At 39.9% G+C, this 22266-nt stretch overlaps 1 protein-coding gene across 1 annotated transcript; it reads left to right on the top strand.

Annotated features, from left to right (window-relative positions):
- The first annotated feature begins 20631 nt into the window (after window positions 1-20631).
- Window positions 20632-21807, top strand: LOC107774041 (auxin-responsive protein IAA4). The gene has a single exon (XM_016593484.2). It carries the CDS (start codon window positions 20859-20861, stop codon window positions 21396-21398), a length of 540 nt encoding a protein of 179 aa, XP_016448970.1. The 5' UTR covers window positions 20632-20858; the 3' UTR covers window positions 21399-21807.
- Window positions 21808-22266: the final 459 nt, after the last annotated feature.

The following is a 22266-nucleotide window of genomic DNA, read 5'->3' as shown; positions in this document are numbered from 1 at the left end:
TAATGACGAGAAAACGAAGTGTTATCCAAACTCTGCCGACGGCAGAACACATCGTTTTACCATCTGATATTTGTCTTTTTCTTTGAAAGGATTTAATACACAAATAGTTTCTAATAAATGTCAAAACGAGGTTGAAAAGTTAAAAAGACATAGGAGTAGTAGACCATATGACCTACGATGATGTACTCTCATTTATATATTTTAAAACACAAAAATGAATTTTTATTTTGCCGTACTATCAACTGACTCCATAATCTTGAGAATTTGTATAAGTTTCTTGGAAACAAGGGTGGTAAACTTATATAAGGGTAAAATCGGGGATAGAGCATACCCCGATTTTCCGGTGAAGAAAACGGAAGAAGGATACGGACGCACGAGACTGAAATCAAGGCCGGAAACCTTTTGTATCGAGACCCGCGAAAGAAGAATGATATGTTCATCATCGGGCACAATAAAGCAACGCTCCCCGGACCCAAAATGAATTCTAAAGCCTTGGAAACACGGTAAACGGTTACACACGACGGATAAAGGACAATGATATTCATACCTGAACAGATATCACGAAACGGATCTCGCTCGATGTCGGCTACAGATCAATAATTAATGAGAAAGGAAGATTTTTACCTTTTTTAGAGTTGTACTAGTGATGAAATTCTCCTACTATATAAATGGGAGGCTTTTTCATTTGGCGGACACATTGTAACACGCAAACCAAGGCAATACAAATTTATTTTTTTGCTTTCTAGCTATTGCAAAATTCTTACTTTATTGTTTGTTCTTCATTCACAATTGGCTTCGAACCAAGGGTCCGATCGAGGGCAAAACTACTGTTCAACCTATGTTCGAGCTGGGCCATAACATTACAATTGGTTTGATTATTCATTTTATCTCTAACTCGTTTATCTAATATTCTTGATTATTTGTGTTGAATCAATCCACATATCCTTAAAATCGCGTACAAATTTAATTGCTATCCGTTCTAAGGGTAAATAGTTTGGCGCCCACCGTGGGGCTAAAGATAATAGTGGTGATTTGATACAATTCTCCATAACACACTCTATTTTACGCTTGTTCTTTAAAGGCTTAATTTCATGTCAATTTAAAAATATCAAATTCTCAGTCTGCCCACTTGAACGTTGACGCTGAGTCTGGCCATCATGGCGAAAATAACAATCTGGTACCTAGCAATGAGGTACCACCTGCTGATCCCAAGGGAGTCTCAGTTGTCGATCCGGTCGATGCTGACTCACTGGTGGCCATCGACGTCAACATGACAACTGACCCCGAAAATAGCGTTCACGAGGGACCCCAACCAACAACTCAAGAAGCGCATGAAGGCGAAGGCGATGGGGTTAGCCCAAATTGACATATTATGTGGTCCCAAATGAAGTCAGTGACTTCTTTTTCCTGGACCTTTTCGAATGATTGAGCCTCAACCCATTTGAAAAAATAACCGGTCATGAATAGTATGAATTGAGCTTTAGTGGGTTCCCACGGTAGGGGACCGACGATTTCCATTCCCCAATTCATAAATGGCCACGGGGACAAAATCGAGTGGAGCATTTTTCTTGATTGATGGATCATCGGGGCGTATCTCTAGCAGTCGTCGCATTTCCTTACGAAGTCCTTCGCATCTTTCTCCATTTCGTAAAAGTAATAGTCGATCCTGATTAGTTTCCAACCAAAGATTCTACCCCCGAATCGTTCCCGCAAGTGCCTTCCTGAACTTCTCTCAAGGCGTATTCGGTCTCTCTCGATCCCAAGCATCTGGATAACAGGGCGTTGAAGGTTCTCCGGAACAATGTCCCTTCGACCAAGCTAAATCTGATAGCCTTGGTATGCAGGGCTCTTGATTCTTTAGGATCCGAGGGCAATTTTCCGGTCTTCAAGTAGTTTATGTATTTGTTCCTCCAATCCTAAGTTAAACTCATTGAGTATACTTCGCCGTGGCCTTCTTCTATTACCGACTTCATGAGCTGCATATCTATTCCCGAACTGAATTCATCGGCATCGACATACGATCCCAACTTATCCAGAGCATCGGCCTCACTGTTGTAATCTTGGGGTACATGCTGCAATGTCCATTCCCTGAATTGATGTAGTGTTACCTGTAATTTGTCTAAGTACCTTCGCATTCGTTCTTTCTTTACTTCGAACGTCCCGTTAACTTGATTTAGCACGAGGAGGGAGTCACACTTAGCTTCGATCACCTCGGCCCCAAGGCCTTTAGCCAATTCTAGACCTGCAATCATGGCCTCATACTCGGCCTCATTGTTAATCAATTTCACAGTTCTAATAGATTGCCCAATTACATTTCCTGTATGCGGTTTTAATACGATGCCGAGCCCGGACCCCTTCGCGTTCGAGGCACCGTCCATAAAAAAGGTCCAAATTCTCGAAGTGGTCGCCGAGGTTAACAGTAATTCCCTTTCGACTTCGGGTATTAAGGTCGGCGTAAAGTCAGCCATGAAGTCTGCCAAAATCTGAGATTTTATGGCGGTTCGGGGTCGATACTCGATATCGTACCCCCTGATTTCGACGGCCCATTTGGCCAACTGGCCCGAGAGCTTGGGTTTTGCATAATGTTCCTTAGCGGGTAAGAGGTCACGACACATATGGGGTGGCATTAAACGTATGACTTCAGCTTTCTGGAGGCGCTAAGCAAAGAGAGCGCCAATTTTTTCAGGTAAGGATACCTTGTTTCAGCCTTCCCTAGAGTTCTACTGACATAGTAAATAGGAAATTGCATACCTTCCTCCTCCCGGACTAAGACTCCACTTACCGCCACCTCAGAAATCGCCAAGTAAAGGTAGAGTTGTCCGCCCGCCTTCGGAGTGTACAGTAGGGGCTGACTCGATAGGTACCGGTTGAGTTCTTCCAAAGCTTGCTGGCATTCCGGGGTCCAGAAAAAGTTATTCTTCTTTTAACAGTGAGAATAATTGATGGCTTTGTCCGAGGACCTCGATATGAATCGGTCCAGGGCGGATATATGCCCGGTCAGCCTTTGAACAGCCTTAATGTTGTCCACCACGGTGATGTCGCCTATGACTTTGATTTTGTCGGGATCTATCTCGATCCCTCGATTGGATACCATGAACCCGATGTATTTTCCCGGTCCGACCCCAAATGCGCACTTCTCTGGGTTCAACTTCATATTGTATTTCTTCAGTATGTCGAAGGTCTCTAGCAAATGTTTCAAATGGTCCTCTGCTCACAGGGACTTGACTAGCATATCGTCAATATAAACTTCCATTGATTTTTCTATATGTTCTTCGAACATCCGATTTACTAGGCATTGATAGGTAGCACCGACATTTTTTTATCTGAATGACATTACATTATAACAATAGGTACCAAATTTAGTGATGAAAGAAGTCTTTTCTTGATCGTCCAGGACCATCCAAATTTGGTTGTACCCGGAATAGGCATCGAGAAAGTTGAGTATCTCATGCACGGTCATCGCGTCGATCATCCGATCGATGTTAGGAAAAGGGAAAGAATCCTTGGTGCATGCCTTGTTTAGATCTTTGAAATCTACACACATTCTTAGCTTATTCTTTTTTTAGGCACTACCACTATGTTAGCGAACCCGTCCGGGTATTTAACTTCTCGAATGGACCTTATTTTAAGGAGTTTGGATACCACATCCTTGATGAACGCATGCTTGACCTCGGACTGCAGTCTCCTCTTCTGCTTAACCGGGTGAAACTTTGGGTCCAAACTCAGCTTATGAGTGGTTACTTTCAGTGGGATCCCTGTCGTGTCAAGATGGGATCAAGCGAAACCGTCTATGTTAGCTTTAAGAAAATAAATGAGTTTTTTCTTGAGCTCAAGGGTAATCTCGTGCCCAAGTATACCTTTCGATTCGGTAGGTGTACGATCAATATGACTTGCTCCAGCTCTTCGACCATCGATTTCGTGGCGTCAGTATCATCAGAAGCTATGAATGATCTCGAAACTCCATAATCATCCTACTCATCTATTCCTCGTTCCTCCAGTTCGGCCGAGAGTGGCATTGGTGATTGCTATTTAATTTCTTCCTTTATGGTCGACTCCGTGTTCCTTGATGTTGAAACCGTGGGCGTCGGGATTACCTCGTCGACTGCAAACATTTCCTTTGCGGCCAGCTGCTCTTCGTAAACCGTCTTGACTCCTCTTGGCGTAGGGAATTTCAATGCCTGGTGCAAGGTGGAGGGTACCGCCCTCATGTTGTGAACCCACGGCCTTCCAAATAGGGCGTTGTACCGCATGTCCCCTTCGATCACGTAGAACTTTATCTCTTGGATCGTCCCGGTGGTGTTCACCGGTAGGGTTATCTCCCATTTAGTGGTTTTGCATGCCATGTTAAATCCGTTTAACACTCGGACTACCGGAACTATTTGGTCTTGTAACCCTAATTGCTCTACGACCCTCGATCTGATGATATTGGTTGAACTACCTGGATCAATCAACACACATTTAACTCGAGATTTATTGATAAGTACGGATATTACTAGCGCATCATTGTGAAGTTGTACGATGCCATTAGCATCCTCATCGCTAAACGAAATGCTTCCCTCCGGGACATAATCTCGCATGCGTTTTTCCCTTGTGATAGATACTTTAGTGCGCTTTATCATTGGCCCTTGGGGGACATCGACCCCTCCAATGATCATGTTGATGACGTGTTGAGGCTCCTCCTGTTCGGCATGTTTGTTGGCATACCTATTCCTGAAGTGGTTTTTGGCTCGATCGCTCAGAAATTCTCGGAGGTGCCCGTTATTGAACAACCGGGCAACTTCTTCTCTCAATTGTCGGCAGTCCTCGGTCAGGTGGCCATGAGTGCCATGATATTTACACATCAATTTAGGATCTCTTTGGGTAGGGTCGGGCTGCAATGGTCGAGGACACTTGGTTTCCTTGATGCGCCCGATGGCTGATACAATGCTGGCAGCATCAATGTTGAAGTTATACTCTGATAATCTTGGTGCTTCCCTACCCCCAAGCGGCCTGTCAAAACTATTTTTTCTCATCAGACCTCGGCTACTGGGCCCTCAATCGCCTCTCTTTTTATTCCTTGTGGGGTGACGCCCAAACCTATTTCCCCTTCAGTTTGCGTTGTATGGTTGGTACTGATCTCGGACCGGCCTTATCTCATGATAGATGACTCTCTTAGACCTATCATCAGCCGTGATGCGATAAACAAACCCAGAAGGGGCTCCGAGTTGGTCATCCTCGACTCTAATCTTTAGCTGGTACTTGTTGTGGACGTCGGCCCAAGTTACCGCCAAGTACTCTACCAAATTTCATTTTAGATGTTGTGAAGCCAAGGAGCTTCGGGTTTAAGTCCTTTAGTAAACACTTGAACGGTCCAATCATCTGCGACCGGAGGCAAATCCATCCATTCCATCTGGAACCTCAACACAAACTCCTTGAGCATCTCGTTGTCTCTTTGTTTAACCTTGAAAAGGTCCGACTTTCTGGTCTCGACCTTGATGGCCCCGACATAGGCTTTCACGAAAGCATCTACAAGCATAGCAAACGAGTCATTGGAATTTTGGGAGTAAGTTGTGATACCATATCATGGCTCCTTTAGACAAAGTTTTCCCAAACTTCTTCAGTAACATCGACTCGATCTCATCATATTCCAAGTCGTTCCCTTTTATTGTGCATGTATAGGAGGTTACATGCTCATTCGGATCTGCGTTCTGTTATATTTTGGGATATCAGGCATATGAAACCTCTTTGGGATCGGCTTCAGTGTCGCGCTCAAAGGAAAAGGCTTCTGGATAAACTTCTTGGAATCCGGCCCTTTCAATATCGGGGGTGCTCCCGAAATTTGATCGACCATGGAGTTGTATATTTCCATCTTCTTGTCATTGGCCTCAATTTTCTTTTCACCTGACTCCACCCATTTCGTTAATACTTCGAGCATTCTCATTTTTTCGGGATTGACCCCGAGCTCTGTTTCACCCGGTCTCGGTGATATGCTCATTTCTTTGAATGTTTTCCCGGGACTGTTAGGGCTCAATTCTGTTGGGGGCATGGATTTTATTCTGTAGCTGCGCTATCGCCTCATATTGAGCATGAAACATTTTGAAGATTAACCGAGATACCGGCCGAGATCGTTTGCGATAATAGAAAACAATTCATCAGCAACAAGGTAAATAAATTTTTCGAAGATCACAAGATCAAGAAGATACTATCAACACCTTATCACCCTAGTGAGAACGGGCAGGCAGAATCAACAAACAAGACCATCCTTCAAAACCTAAAAAAGAGGTTGACCGGTGTGAAAGGGAAGTGGAAGGAGATCCTGCCCGAAGTTCTGTAGGCATACCGTACGACATCAAAATCTAGAATCGGGGTCACCCCATTTTCATTGGTCTACGGAGCTAAAGCCTTAATACCAGTCGAAGTGGAGAACCAAGCCTCAGGTTCAAATATGCGACAGAAGAGCCAAATGGCGTGGCCATGATCACGAACCTTGAACTATTGTATAAAAGGAAGGAGGCCACCCTGGTCGAGTTGGCCGCCCATATACAACGAATAGAAAGGTATTACAACCGAAGAACCAGCCTCTGACACTTTCAAGTCGGGGACTTGGTGTTGAGGAAAGTAACATTACACACCAGGAACCTGAACAAAGGGAAGTTGGGACCGAAATGGGAAGAACCATATCGAATTGTTGGAATAACTGGCAAAGGCTCGTACACACTCGAAGCAAGAGGCAGCGTATAGATACCAAACAACTGGAATGTGGCACACTTAAAGCGGTACTATTGCTAAGGTACGAACTTAATTACTCTATAATCATGTTATAAATCGGACTAACATATACAGGTAAACAACCAAGGACGGATGTGGCTATTAGGTCTGAAAGCACGCGTTACACTCTTTTTTTCTTGGACCGATTTTGTCCCAAAGTGGGTTTTTCGGCAAGGTTTTTAACAAGACAATAGTAAAATGTGCTAACTTAGATTCAAAGACCGGTTTCAAATCGGAGTCAACGATCGTTCGCTTCAGGTCAAAAATAATCGAGCCCTCATGAGTTTGACCTCGAATACTGGGGGTCATTACCCTTAGATTAAGGTTTTTAGCAAGGGAAAAAGAAAATTTTGTGTGATAAAAGCTAAGGCTTTGTGGTTATGATTCACTGTAAGGGCCAAATGGTCGAATGAACCGTACCCACATAGTCCACTCTAGCCATGGCATAAGTTTTTATGCGCTTTCGATCGTGTACCTTGCAAATTAAGAAATGAGAGAAATTTCCGCTTTGCTATTATGCATTTTTGCTTCTTCGATCCCAGATCCTCGAGCACGAGCTACCCATACTTGGGGACTGTCGCCCGAAGAAAATTCGGATGACTCGGGCTACCGAATCCCGGAGGCACCAAACCTATTAGGCGGTGCCCAAATATAAAAGGCTACGTCCACCCTAAGAAAGGCTCGGAGACGTCCGAAGCCCGAAACTAGAAAGTAAGGCCTTTACGAAAATTCAAAACCTACTAAAAAGTTACCCTCGGCAAAAACATCGTCTAAAAACACTTAAGCATCTTGGAAACCTTCGGTCTCACCTAGGGTTTGAAGCCACGAGCAAACAAAGTTGCATTGAGGTCGGGCTTCGTTCGAACATCCGAAAAATGAATGCCCCAGAACTACACCAGATTCTATGCTAAGGCATCAAAAACAATACACGAATAGGAATTGCAAGAAGATGCTGGAAAAGTAAAGCCACGATATTGCCAGAAAGGGAAAAATATTTATATATATTCCAAGATATATTTACAAAGCCCCGATAGAACGACCTCAAAATAAACAAAAAATATATATACATAAGTAAACATAAAAAAAATTGAAAAAGTACTACAGCATCTATGCCTGGTCTTCACCGAGGCCCGACTCGTCGCCAGAACCGTTGGAGCCCTCAGATCCCTCAAAGCCCTCAGAACTGTGATGACCCAAAATGTCATCTTTAAAGTTAATAATTAATTCTGTATTCTAAGACCTCAAAAAGAACTATTTTATTATTACTCGAATTACGTGCGCAATCCGTAAAATTTTTCAAAAAGTTTTTATGTGAAAAATGGATTAAAATGTGAATTAGAGCTTTAAAACTCAACTAAGTTGACTTTGGTCAATATTTTGAGCAAGTGGACTCGGATCAGTATTTTGATAGTTTCAGTAGGTCTGTATCATGATTTGGGACTTGGGTGTATGCCCGAAATTAAATTTCGAGGTCCCTAGCCCAAGATATGAAATTTTGATGAAAACTTAAAAGTTTAAGTTCAAATAGTGATCGGATGTCGAATTATGTGCAAATGACCCCGGAATAGAATTTTGATGATTCCAACAGCTCCGTATGGTAACTTTAGACTTAGGAGCGTGATCGGAATTTTATTTGGAAGTCCGTAGTGAAATTAGGCTTGAAATGGCTAAAATAGAAATTTAAAGTTTGGAAGTTTGACCAGGGAGTTGACTTCTTGATATCGGGGTCGGAATCTAGTTCTGAAAATTTTTATAGCTCTGTTATGTCATTTATGACTTGTGTGCAAAATTTAAAGTCAATCAGACTTGATTTGATAGGTTTCGACATCGAATGTAGAAGTTGGAAATTTTAAGTTTCATTAAGTTTGAATTGGAGCATGATTCGTGATTTTAGCGTTGTTTGATGTGATGTGAGGTTTCAAATAAGTTCGTATGATGTTTTAGAACTTGTTGATGTATTTAGTTTCGACATCGAATGAAAGTCGTATACACGAGGTGACGAGTGTGTACACGGGTTAAATGTGAAGGATTATATTTTTAAATTATGTAGATCGATGTTGCATATTAATTAAATTATTAAATCTTGTTATATTCTCTATCATTGATTTAATTTATATACTTTAAATTTGCTTGGCCTTTCCTGCTAATTGTCTTATCTGTTTAGTTGGAACTTGGTTCTTTAATTATGTGCATTATTTGAAGGTTGATTTTTAAAAAAATAAATATTATTAATATGAAGTATTTGGCATTTTAAATTTGGTATTGAAGCAATGTATTAAAGATTTTGAAATATTATTTTGCTGAATCATTTATTCCTGAATATTTATGTAAGATTTTCGTACTTATTGTGATGGAGCCGTGAGCTCTTTATTGTGAAAAAATATTATTGATGAATTATTTTGGCATGAGCCGTGAGCTCTTTATTGTGGAAAACATTGTTGTTGAATTATTTTGGCAAGTTAAATTATTTGATCACTTGAGGTGCAAATTGTGATATATTGTGATATTGATACGCATGCGGTGGTATAAGGTCTGGGTATTGAAACGCATGCGGTGAGATAAGGGTGGCTTGATACGCGTGGCTAGTAGGGGGAACTATTAGAAGTCATGCGGTGTGATAAGGATTGCTAAAACGCGGGATGCTATTTCGGAAAAAATATTTTCTTTAAAATAAATTGTGAAGGCTCTCGCGGTGAGATAAGGAAATGAGATATTGTGAATTTATTTATGATTTGGAACTACGAGGCGGTACCTCGTGAGTGCCCTTGTTGATATTGACTTATGGCCATAGTTCCCTTTGATTATTTGTTGTGATTTTCATAAAGTTGAAAGGAATTCTGTTTTGATTCCACGAGATATTATTTGCCATTATTTTGTGTAATTAAATGGTGACATGCTACTTGATTCATTTCTATAGTCATTTTATTTTATTATATTGTTAAACATTTTACCATGCAATTATTATTTTCCAGTAGGGCCTGACCTGACCTCGTCACTACTCTACCGAGGTTAGGCTTGGCACTTACTGGGTACCGCTGTGGTGTACTCATACTACGCTTCTACACATTATTTTATGCAGATCCAGGTACATCCTATCAGACCAGGCATCAGTAAACTAGCTGTACGAGGAGACTTCGAGGTATATCTGTCAGCATCCGCACACTCCGGAGTCCCCTTCTATCTTACTATGTTGTCTTACTTAATTGCTTTAGACTCTGATGTATAGAGACATAGAGAATAAATTATTAGAAGCTTGTGACTTATTTCTACCGAGTTTTGGGAGTTGTAATTATTTGAATTGTAGTTTATTTATTTCAGATATTTATGATTATTCTGCATTGATAGGCTTACCTAGTTTTAGAGACTAGGTGCCATCACGACCTTCTACGGAGGGAATTTGGGGTCATGACAAGAACCCTCAGAGCCTTCGGCACACTCACGCTCGTAGAGCTCCTTTGCCTCGGCCTCAAGCCCCCTAGCTTCTTTGATCTCGACTGATAGGTCGAAACCTCGGGCGTGGATCTCTTCGAGTGTCTCTCTTCGGGATATCTACTTCATGTATTCAGTCTTTGTCTTTAAAGAGTCTCGGCTACTTCCACATCGACCTTGTACTGGGCCATCATTTCCTCGAGATCAACAGAGGTTGTGTCAAATTTGGACCTCAGTGTCGCATATTCTCTTTCGAGAGCATCTCATTACGTAATGTTCGAAATCAGCTATGCCCAGAGATCATCGTTCAACCGAGACCACTTGTCGGCTTTGTCCTTCGCCACCCAAAGTTGGTTTTCGACCGATGCCAGCTCCGCCTTCGCAGCTTCCTTCTCTGAGGCTAGCAGGTCCATCCTGCCCTTCCACACTTCGGTCGTAGCCTTGACATCATCCATCTCAGATGGTTTTTCATTTTTAGTGTTATTAATCACCACGAGTAGTTTTTCATTTTTAGCTTCAAAGACCTTTACCTTCTCAACCAGGTCGGCGTGTTCCCGCTTCAGGGTCGAGACCTCCTTCTGAGCTTTTTCCAGCTCTGCCTGGAAAATCAGGAGGTTTTTAAGGACCTCGTCATATTGCTCACTAAGAGCTCTGTACATGTCCTTCTGGACCTGCTCTTTGAGCTTGAACTCGAGCTGGCCAATTTCCAAGCGGTATCGGAGGATACTTTCAAGGTGAAGCACTAAAACCTATAAAAATGATGAAATTAGTAATAAATATCAAAGAAAACCTAAATGGGATTCATAAAGGGGTACAAAAATGTTGATGCCTTACCAGGTTCAGCGCCTACTGCGCCTCGTTGAAAAGACATCGCGTGCCCACCTCATTCATATTTGTCGGGTCCACCTCGGTCACCAGGCATAGGAGGTAGCTGGCTATGCCCACCAGAGCAGACAGGACCTGAGCATCCACCGGGATTATGAGAACGACCGTTCTCCTGGGTCCGGGTCCACACTCGGCGGGGGGAACTGCTTCACTACTTTTGGGCTTGAACTCTGCCCGTCAGCTCCCGAGGGCACGTCCTTCTTCGGGATCTCCAGGTGACCCAGCCCGAAAAAATCCTCCAATGCGGCCATGTTTATGCCATCGAAAAAGAAGTTGAGGGGATCATCCGAACCCTGCGCTCCCTCACTTGACTTTTCTTTGCCCTCTTGGGCCTCTTCGAGCATGGACTCGATATAGGAGGGCGTCTCCATGATGCCAATGACACTGTTTGTCACGACCCAAAACCATGTGACCGGTATCCGGCACACTACCCGACCCGAGCAAACCAAACCATATGATGCACCCAAATCATATGCATGAAAACCAATTTAACTGCGGAAGCTCCTTGAAAATCATATACATTTTCAAATTAAATGATAAAATATTTTTCAATTCGAAATCACACATGACGCCTTTCATGATAATAATAATGAGACTAAGTAAAATAAATATATTTTCATGTATGTTGTGTACAACCCCATTACTACAACTTTTCACAACTATCTATGGAGCCTCTATACCAAAGAGTAGAATTAAATACTTGGGTTAATATCCGACTAGCGTAAATTAAGACAATAACATGATAGCTACCACACCATACCTTAGGAGTGGTGCCTCACCATATACCTTAGGAAGAAAGACATCCTAGCCCTAACCGCATGCCACATATCATACCTCATCCTGAAACATGTAAAGTAAGCGGGACAAACTTTATACAAATGGTACAAAAGTATCATAGACTCTCTCTAACTTAAGTTCTTGGGACAAACTTTATAAAAATAATGCACCAATATTTGATATAAAATGATAAGAAATTTTATCAATTCATGACCCTTGTCATTTTAAATAACAATCAAGTGAAATATAACCCACAATATAAACTTTTAAAATATTTACATTAATCCAAGATTTTGGATAAAATCATACAAAATCATTTCGTTTGCTTTAAGTCATTGAAATCACTTTCATCTCCTTAGGCCTAAACATAAGAAAATCATCCTTACCTTTCACTGGGAATACTATACCATCACCGACATAAGAAGGTCAACTAGGTTATGTACCTAGCGGCAAGTATCATATACCCTACTTGCTCAGGTCGTCTCATCGTAGTGTTGTACGAATCGACTCAACCATGCTAATAATAGCACAAAATAGTATCCTCTCGAGGGAGAGCACTCTGTCGTAGTCTATACCACAAAGTGGCCATCTACGCCTACACCGACACATGTAGTTTCATGACAACGAACACGATATATCTGAAGCCAATCTCGGTGAACACAAGTAACTCCCAAAATATTTGATACTTCAAAAATAGATTCATAGCATAGTAGCCTCAAAGGATCTATTTTTATCAAATCATAGCATTTATAAAAAATCTAAATCATTTGAACAAAATTTAAATAAATAACCTTTTACATGCTAAAGCCTTTAGCAAGTTAACATTAATCTTTAAAAGATACCACAAGTGTTATTTTGCTCATCAATTTCCAAAAGAAATACTTTCCATGAAAACTTATCTTTAGCACTCAAATATGTATACTCTTGTCAATTATCAAAACTTATAACATTTACCTTGAGTGTCATTTTGCCAACAAGATTTAAAATAATATTTTATAAAATAGCATGCCACTATATATGCAATATAGTATTTTAATACATGGAGACATCCGTATGTGTTTGTCCCCACAAGCACGAAATCACATTTGCAAACAACTTAAATATTAACTAGAAATATGCTTTTAAAGAAAATCCCTCAAGAAGAGTAAATTTTAATGAACTTACCTCACTTTCGCTTTATTAACATTCACAAGCTTTCAATCATCATCCATCATTACAATGTTGATTAAAATGCTCAACATTACCAATAAGTCGATATCTACAATTAGATATCCTAATTACATCAAAATATGACCGAAGATATTGATCAACATCCATATATGGCTCATAAGTTGGCTACAAGCCTCCAACAACTCAAATCGCCAAATAGTTTTACATGCTAGACCATTCAACTCCATTCTTATGTTTTAATACCCATTCGAAGTCATTAATGATACTACATCAATTGTCCATTACCACCAAGTTACTATTCATCGTCTTCCATAATCAAAACTTGCAAAATATATAATTCAGGTGATTACTTAGTTGATCACTTCCATATTTTGCTAACAAATAATTCCATAGGTTAATTGTATTCATAAATTTCATCACCAAGATTACCATTCATCTTCTCTCTTATTTTCTCAAAAGTATTATTCATGCCATGAACTAGAGTTTTATAATTCAATCTTTCAACCACTAAAACTTGTAACAAATGCTTCAAATACTTCTAACTACTCATAATAAACGAGTTTGAAGCATTGGAATTACCTCTAGTAGATCAATCTTGAAAAATTACAACTTGAGTGATTTTTGTATTCTTGAGGATTTGATGATAGAATCTAGTATTTGGATGTAAGAATGATTTTAGCTCATGTATATTGAGTAAGAATCAACCCAAAACATCATTAACAACTTATCTTAGTTGATTGGACTTGATTTAAGCTCAAAATCATCTCTTCACCTCAAGAACTCTAACCCCCAATACAAAAAATACTCTCTTCCCCCAATTTTGTATTTATAGGCCAAGATTTCTGGGTTTCGAATGTGACCCCGGATGCTTCGCATCCCCACTTCACTCCTCTTCGAAGCCCGGACGCGGACGCTATGGTAGTACTTCACTATCAGCCTTTGGTAATTTGATCATAACTTCTTGTAAGAGTATCCAAATGACGAACAGTTTGAAGCATTAGAAACTAGACTAGAAGATATTTCATTTTATAGGTTGTCCATCACATAAATTATTAAATATATGTATATATGTTCGTCCAAAGTTAGGTCTTGTACGTACTTATTTGGAACTTTAGTCTATCACGTAATTTCCAACTTGACTTAGACTTAGAGATCTCCTTAGACCCCACATCACTTATAATATGCCTCATACACTTATTATCATATCCAATTGATATCCTTCATATTAATAGTCCTCGTCTACATATAAAATAATATAATTAGCACACATTAACTTTCTTAATAGCGCTTAAGTACTTCAAAATTTTCCGGGGTGCTACATCGGTCGCCTTCTTCGGAACAGGAGCGGCTTCCTAGGAGGCCGTAGCCTCCATATCCCTGTCAGGTTCCCGAGTCAGAAGGGGATCGACCTCGTGGTACTTTTTATCGGTCGTCACTTGCTCCCTAGTAGGGGTCGACCCATGAGTGACGAAGATGTCGTCTTTTTCGGGCTTATCCTTAAGCCGGTAGAGAAAGTCAGGGTCCGGTACCCTGGACTTGGTATTCTTCTTGGGATTCTGGACTGGGGTGGCCACCCTCTTCTTCCTCTTCCCCTCGGGATCCGGGGAACTCGAGGACTTTTTTTTTTCTCCTTCTTCGCGGGAGCCCCGGGCTGTCCCAAAATGGAGGGCTCGGCAAGCAAGGATGGATCCTCGTCCTCATCCAGCGGCCTAAGTTCGGTGGTCTTAGGAATACCTGTAAGAAAAAAGAAAAGGTTAGCACTGTTTAAGTTAAAAGTGTGATAATTATTCAGGGAAGAACCTCACCATGAGATCGGGCCTCCCATCTGCCCTCCGAAAGTTTGTGCCATGCGCGCTCGAAGTACGACATCTGCTTACAAATTCCCTCGATCCGCTCCTTGAACCGGGGGATTGCATCTGGAACGTGGGCAACAGTTGCACGACCACAAACACAGGCGATGAGAAAAAGAAATAAAAAGGAAGAAATACCCAAGAAAGACAATACTTACGGGATGCGTTCCACTCCTTGGGGAATAGCAGAAACTCGGGGGAGATCAGGTCTTCGATTTTCACCCAAATGAACCTCCCCTGCCAGCCTTGGTCTCGGTTCTCGTCAATGCTAGAGAAAGGAGCCTTACTTGCTCGGCGAATGAGCTTGATCTATCCCCCTCGAAAGATTCGGGGACTGTACAAGCGGAGTAGGTGGTCGAGGGTGTGCCGAGGAGATTTGGTGTTGTTCACAAAATGGCGCAAGAGGATCAAAATCCTCCAGAAGAACGAGTGGATTTGTCCAAGACACACTTCGTACCTCTTGCAGAAAGCAAGAACTACAGGGTCCACATGGGCGAACGTGAAGGGGTAAGTGTAAACACTCAGATACCCTTTTACATGAGTAGTAATATCGTCACTGGGCCCGGGGACGATCACGTCCTTTCCCTCCCACTTACAGTCCTCTCATACTACGGGTAGGGTTTCTTCAGTGACAGAGCCATATGTATCTCCATGCTCCCTCACCTTGGTCTTGTTCACTAGAGGCCTTCTCAACCTTGAAGTCATTCCCGATAGAGCAGCCCCCGAGTATGAAGCTCTTCATGTGGGGATCCTGAGCCACCTCGGGAACGACCACCTCAGCATCTGTGGCCGGGTGGGAAGATGAGGGGGCAGCTTGCTGAGGCACTGACTTGGAAGTTTTACCATTATAATCTGGAAACTATTGGTTTGAAGAAAAATATGAAGATTTGAAGATGGTATGGAGGTATGAAGGTTTGGGAAGATGAAGGTTCAAAGAAGAAGTATGAAGATGAAGATCAAGATATGAAGGCTCAATGAACAATGTATGAAGATCTGGAGAGATTAAAAGCTGGTAGAATGTTCGAAGGCGAAGTCTAGAATCAGAAAGTGGAAGAAGTAAAGAGGGTTGGAGCTTTTATAGGGGAAAACACAGTCAATGCGCGATGTTTCGCATTCGAAGACGGCCAGTCGATGGCTAACACATGTCCTAAGTCAGAACGACGTGACTGATGGGACGTTTTGATTCATCTGTCATCTCAGTTATAGCGTACGAGGGAAGAAACCGGGGTTTATCTATCGTTTTTCATCGTTTCAGCAAACCTACTCTCCGGAAAATGAGGGGACTATCTATATACGGATAAAATTGAGGATAGAGCATATCCCGATTTCCCAGTGAAGAAAACGAAAGAAGAGCACGGACGCACAAGACTAAAATTGAGGCCGGGAACCTTTCGTATCGAGACCCACAAAAGAAGAATGGTGTGTTCATCATCAAGCACGATAAAAAGCAACTCTCCCCGGATCCAGAACGAATTCTAAAGCCTCGAAAAATATGGCAAACGATTACACACGACGGATAAAGGGTCGTGATATTCGTACCTGACCGGATATCATGGCGCGGATCTCGCTCGATGTCGGTTACGGATCAGTAATAAATGGGAAAGAAAGATTTTTACCTTTTTAAACTTGTACTAGGGATGAAATTCTCCTACTATATAAAAGGGAAGGTTTTTTTTTTGCGGATACATTATAATACGCAAACCAAGGCAATACAAATTTATTTTTCTGCGTTTTATCTATTGCAAAGTTCTTACTTTACTATTTGTTCTTCATTCACAATTGGCTTCGAACCAAGGGTCCGATAGAGGGTAAAACTACCGTTCAACCTAAGTTCGAGATGGGCCGTAACATTATAATTGGTCTACTTATTCATTTTGTCTCTAACTTGTTATCTAATATTCTTAATTATTTGTGTTGAATTAATACGCATCCTTAAAATCGCGTACAAATTTAATTGTTATCTGTTTTAAAGGAAACAAAACTAATCACTTTCAAATTATAATGTTTTCTATGAAAATATATTTTACTAATTTTTTCGGTGTTTGGTTAATGAGGTGACATGTTCTAAAAAAAAATAAGACATTAGAATTAATAGTATTAGCAAAGTAGACTAGTAGCCTATATCTTCAGAAGAACTAGAGACCCAAATGTAGAGCTTTGGCTCGGCTTATGACACCTCGTCCTCAAGTTGGAGTGAAAATAGCATGGGCTAATTAATTTTTAGCCGGGTAATAAAAAAATAACCAATTACTATTTAATGTGGAGATAAAATCCGAACAAAAATATCCTAGCTGAAACACAGAAAGTTTCAGCAAAATATGCTGGATTTTGAAGTTCATGTGTATAAACTTCCAACATATTACAAGTGGAACTCGAGCACATTATATATAAAATTCCAACACATTATGGTGGAATCTCATATGTAAAAAATTTGAACTCCGTCATATTATGCTGGAATTTTATCGGATATTTAAGAGTATTTTTGTCCATATTTTATCTTTAAATGAAAAAAGTAGCTAAATTTTAATTACTTTTAAAATTGCGGCTATTTTTAACTACCAATTATAAATCATGTTATTTTTTATTTATTTTTTCCAAGTTGGAAGGTGGGAGGAAACCCACCCAAATGTTTTCTTGTTTCGGCTGTCTTAAAATAATTTCAAGTTTCAACTAGTATTATGTTTTCTAACCTCTTAAAAAGATCATATATAGAATACTAGTTGTAACCAAACTAACCAAATTTAGTTTTGATGAGCTTCCGTTCTCATTTTAAAGAGAAAGATCAAAGGAATCCGTATAAGGAAATTAGTTTACAACCACAACAACAACAAACTCAGTAGTTTTTCACGAATGGGGTATGGGGAGGGTAAGATGTACGCAGCCTTACCCCTACCCCTGGAAGGGCAAAGAGGTTGTTTCCGATAGACCCTCGGCTAAAGAACGACTGAAAAAGAAAAGGTAATTACAACAAATAGGAATAACAGCAAGATGAAATAAGATCGAATCCAAGAATACAGTCAAACTCTAGGTAGTAATAGCCATCTATGAATAAAAGATAACATACTAACATTAATGCTACCGAACTGAGTAAGACAAAGAAAAACGCTCGACTACCTACTAACCTTTTATCCTAATCTTTGACCTCCACACCCTCCTGTCTAGGGCCATGTCCTCAGTCAGCTCCAGCTGCGCCATGCCCCGCCTAATAACCTCTCCCCAAGACTTTTTAGGCCTACCTATACCCCTCCTGCTGCCCACCGAGGCTAACCGCTCACACCTTCTAACTGGAGCTTCTATACTTCTCCTCTTAATATGCGCGAATTATCTCAACCTCGCCTCCCGCATCTTATCCTCAATAGGGGTCACTCCCATATTTTCCCGAATAACTTCATTCCTAATCTTATCCAACTGGGTATGCCCACACACCCACCTCAACATCCTCATCTCAGCTACTTTTAGCTTCTAGGTATGAGAGTTCTTGACTGGCCAACACTCTGCTCCATACAACATAGTCGGTCTAACTACAACCTTGTAGAACTTACCTTTAAGTCTCATCGACACATTCTTATCACATAAGACATCGGAAGTGAGCCTCCATTTCATCCAACCTGCTCCGATACAATGCGTGACATCTTCATCAATCTCCCCGATGCCTTGTATTATATATCCAAGATACTTGAAACTACCTCTCTTGGGGATGAATTGCGTATCAAGCCTTACCTCCATATTCCCTTCCTTGGTACCGTTGCTGAACTTGCACTCCATGTATTCCGTCTTGGTCCTGCTCAACTTGAAACCCTTAGACTCTAGGGTCTGCCTCCAAACCTCCAGCCTCTCGTTAACACCACCTCACGTCTCGTCAATTAAAACTATATCATCAGCAAATAACATACACCATGGTACTTCGCCTTGAATGTGTCTTGTCAATGCGTCCATCACCAAGGAAAATAGGAATAGACTAAGAGTTGATCCCTGGTGCAACCCCATCCTAACCGGAAAGTGTTCTGAGTCTTCTTTCGCTGCCCTAACCTGAGTCTTAGTTTCATCATATATGTCCTTAATCACCCTAACGTAGGCTACTGAGTTTACAACTAAATTATAAAGGTGTATTACAGGCATTTCAAAATCTCAAAATCCATTTTTCTCATCAAAATTTGTGAAATTTATTTGACCGTACATAATATTAATAAATTAAAAAAATGGAGCAAATGCATTTGGGGTATAAAGAAAGCTAGTGTTGCATCCCTTGGACAGTTGCCGGTGTCAAAGGCATATGATAATTGAGTTGATATTTATGTTGGAAGGGAGCATATGTATTGCGTAGAAAGAAGAAAAATAGATATTGATATTCCTGAGAATCAGGAAAATCTTTTCAGAATAAGTATAATTCTCAAGAGGGCAAAGAACTGAGATTAGATAAGGGGCTTATTCAGGTGACTTTCGGTTTTGCCTTTTTTTCTTTTTTTCTTTTTTGTATTTCAATACACGACTACTTATCTTCCCACGTTAAAAGTTTTATACTTCTTTTTACGCTAACCTACTTGAATGGTAATTTTCAAAATTAATTTTACTCTCCACTTTTGGCACATATCTATGGAAACATGCAGTAGGGTGAAATTCTTATTCTATCTTAATATAATGTCCTTAATTAGAACTCGTTAATTGGAACACATCGTAAATTTATGAATATCAGACACATTGTTAGCAAATAGCAATACTAGTTTGGTCATGACAATACTGACTTCAACATTAATTCTAGTTTGGCCATAAAATAGTATTCGAGTATTTATGAATATACTTATATGACCATGATTATTTGCAAATACTAAGCGAGCATTTGGACATAAGAATTGTCAAATTTTGGAAAAAAAATTAAGTGAAAATGACTTTTGAAAATTAGTGTTGTGTTTGGACATGAATACAATTTGGATTTCTTTTTGAATTTTTGTGAATGATTTGAAGTGAGAATTTTGAAAAATAATTTTTTGAAGTTTTCTCAAATTTTGAAGTTCAATTTGAAATTACGCTTATTTTTTTTTAAAAAGTTTTAAAAAAATCGAAAAAATTGAAAATTTTCTTATGGAGAAACGGCCCCTAAATTTCAACAATTTGAGTGCCAATTGAAATATTGGTTTGAAATTGTATTTCAAATAGAATACTACTAGTACTAGTTTTCACTTACTATTCTTTTGCATGTCATGTGTAAAATCAACTTTGAACTTTCACAAACTTTTTTCAGCTTCAGCTCAAATCTGTCCAATAGCATACTTGAAGTATTAAAATACTAGTTTGGATGTGTATTTCATTTTCACGCATATATCTTCAAGTCTGAACAATCCTTTTTTCACGTAAAATTTTATTCAAATACAAAATTTTAGTATTTCTTTAACCTCAACTCCAAATATTTTTATAACCTCAGCTCAAAAAACAATCCAAGTGCTTTTATTTATTTATTTTGAAAGAGAGATGTAACACGAAAGTGCTAAGAAAGAAAATTCAAGGATTGATGCATTAAAACACCTGGTAACTTATTTGGCCCCAAACCACCCCACACGGCCACAACCCTGGCCATATTTAATAAACACAATCTGACGTTCCTGATTTTGCTCCCACATTTTTCCAAAATACATCTTGACCGTCACTCCCATTAAAGTCTTTCTCCACAGGACCACATGGGCAGCTGAGCTTTGTCCAATTCTTGTCCCCCCAAATATATCCTATCACTTTCCTCAACGCTGCAACTCTTCCTACCGACAACTTTAGCTTGTCTTGTCCCCATTTTTATGCACTCTTCCATTATTTCCTTTTCTTAATTCTCTCCAATACCCCCACTTCACCTAATTGCACAAATCTCTCATCTATCTTTCTCTTTATATAAAAGCCAGCTATCCACCACTTCTTCCATCAATCTCAACCATTCTTTTATATTGTCTTCAACCCATCTATTCAAAGCAATCTTGAAAAAGAAAAGCAGCAATCTTGAAAATTTTGAAAAAAAAAATGGAGTGCGTTATGGCTCATGAGAAAGATCTGAATCTGAAAGCAACAGAGCTAAGATTGGGATTACCAGGGACAGAAGATGAGTCTATTGTGTCAAGTTCCAAGAATAAGAAGAGGGGTTTGCCTGAATCAGCTGAGGATGAAGATTGTGAATCAAAGAAGAAGACACAAATAGTGGGATGGCCACCAGTTAGATCTTACAGGAAGAATAACATCCAACCAAAGAAGACAGAAACTGAGTGTGGAATGTATGTCAAAGTTAGTATGGATGGAGCTCCTTATCTTAGAAAAATTGATCTAAAAATGTATAAGGGGTATTCAGAACTACTCAAGGCATTAGAGAACATGTTCAAGCTCAGTATAGGTGAATATTCAGAAAGGGAAGGGTATAATGGGTCAGAATTTGCACCTGCCTATGAAGATAAAGATGGTGACTTGATGCTTGTTGGTGATGTTCCTTGGGATATGTTCTTATCTTCTTGCAAAAGGTTAAGGATAATGAAAGGATCAGAAGCAAGAGGCTTGGGTTGTGGAGTTTGAAAAGAGAAGAATTTCACAGGCGAAGTTTGAAGTGAAAATGTCTCTGTTGGCAGGAAAAAAGTGTCTTTTTCCAGCTTGGGTTGTCGAGTTATAAGAACATTGAAATCCCTTTTGTAATCAAACAATTTTTTCTCTAGATTTCCAACTGGGAACTGCAAACAGGAAAAAAAAAAGAACCCTTAGCAATTACAGTTTGAATCTTTTTCTGGGGTAAAATGAATATATATGGCAGGGTAAAAACCATGGTGGTTTTATAGATCTTGCAGTGTTATTATTATTTATTTATTGTCTTTGGAAAAATAGCATCAAACATACAAATGAACGATGTATTTGCTGTGGAAGCAATTGTATAGACACAGTATTTCTGCTACTCAAATGAAATCTTGAATGTGAGCTGTTTCCTTGGTTATCTTATATCTTGTGTATATGTTTCTTTGTTCTATTTCCATTTGGGTTTTTTAACAGAACTCTTACTATTTTCAAGTAACAACCAAAAGCTCCCTAACTTGCTTGGAATTGAGACTTGTACTAACAGCCAAAAGGTCAATTTCAGCACATTCACTTGGTTGTTTATATTATTCAGTAGGTAATAACTTGGGAAATAAAACACAAGTTGAGGAAACACAAGTCTCTGTTTCAGCCTTTCAGGATGTGTATAATGGAGGATTGTTCTAATATTTCTGAAGCTTTTTAAGGCAGCAGCCAGTTCAAGGCAAACTAGACCAAAAGAACCAAAGACTCGAGCTCCAAAATTCCATTTTCCTCGTATTGAATTAGTTAGAGTGCAGAGAAATCATTTGAAGCTGGTCTAAATTCAAAGCACTATTTTGAGGAATGTAGGAGAGATTGAACACATTAAGAAAGTATC

The sequence above is a fragment of the Nicotiana tabacum genome, chromosome 22 (genome assembly GCF_000715075.1).
Source record: "Nicotiana tabacum cultivar K326 chromosome 22, ASM71507v2, whole genome shotgun sequence".
NCBI lineage: Eukaryota > Viridiplantae > Streptophyta > Magnoliopsida > Solanales > Solanaceae > Nicotiana > Nicotiana tabacum.
The sequence above is the reverse complement of the archived record's forward strand: the minus strand, read 5'-3'. Positions and strand labels throughout refer to the sequence as shown.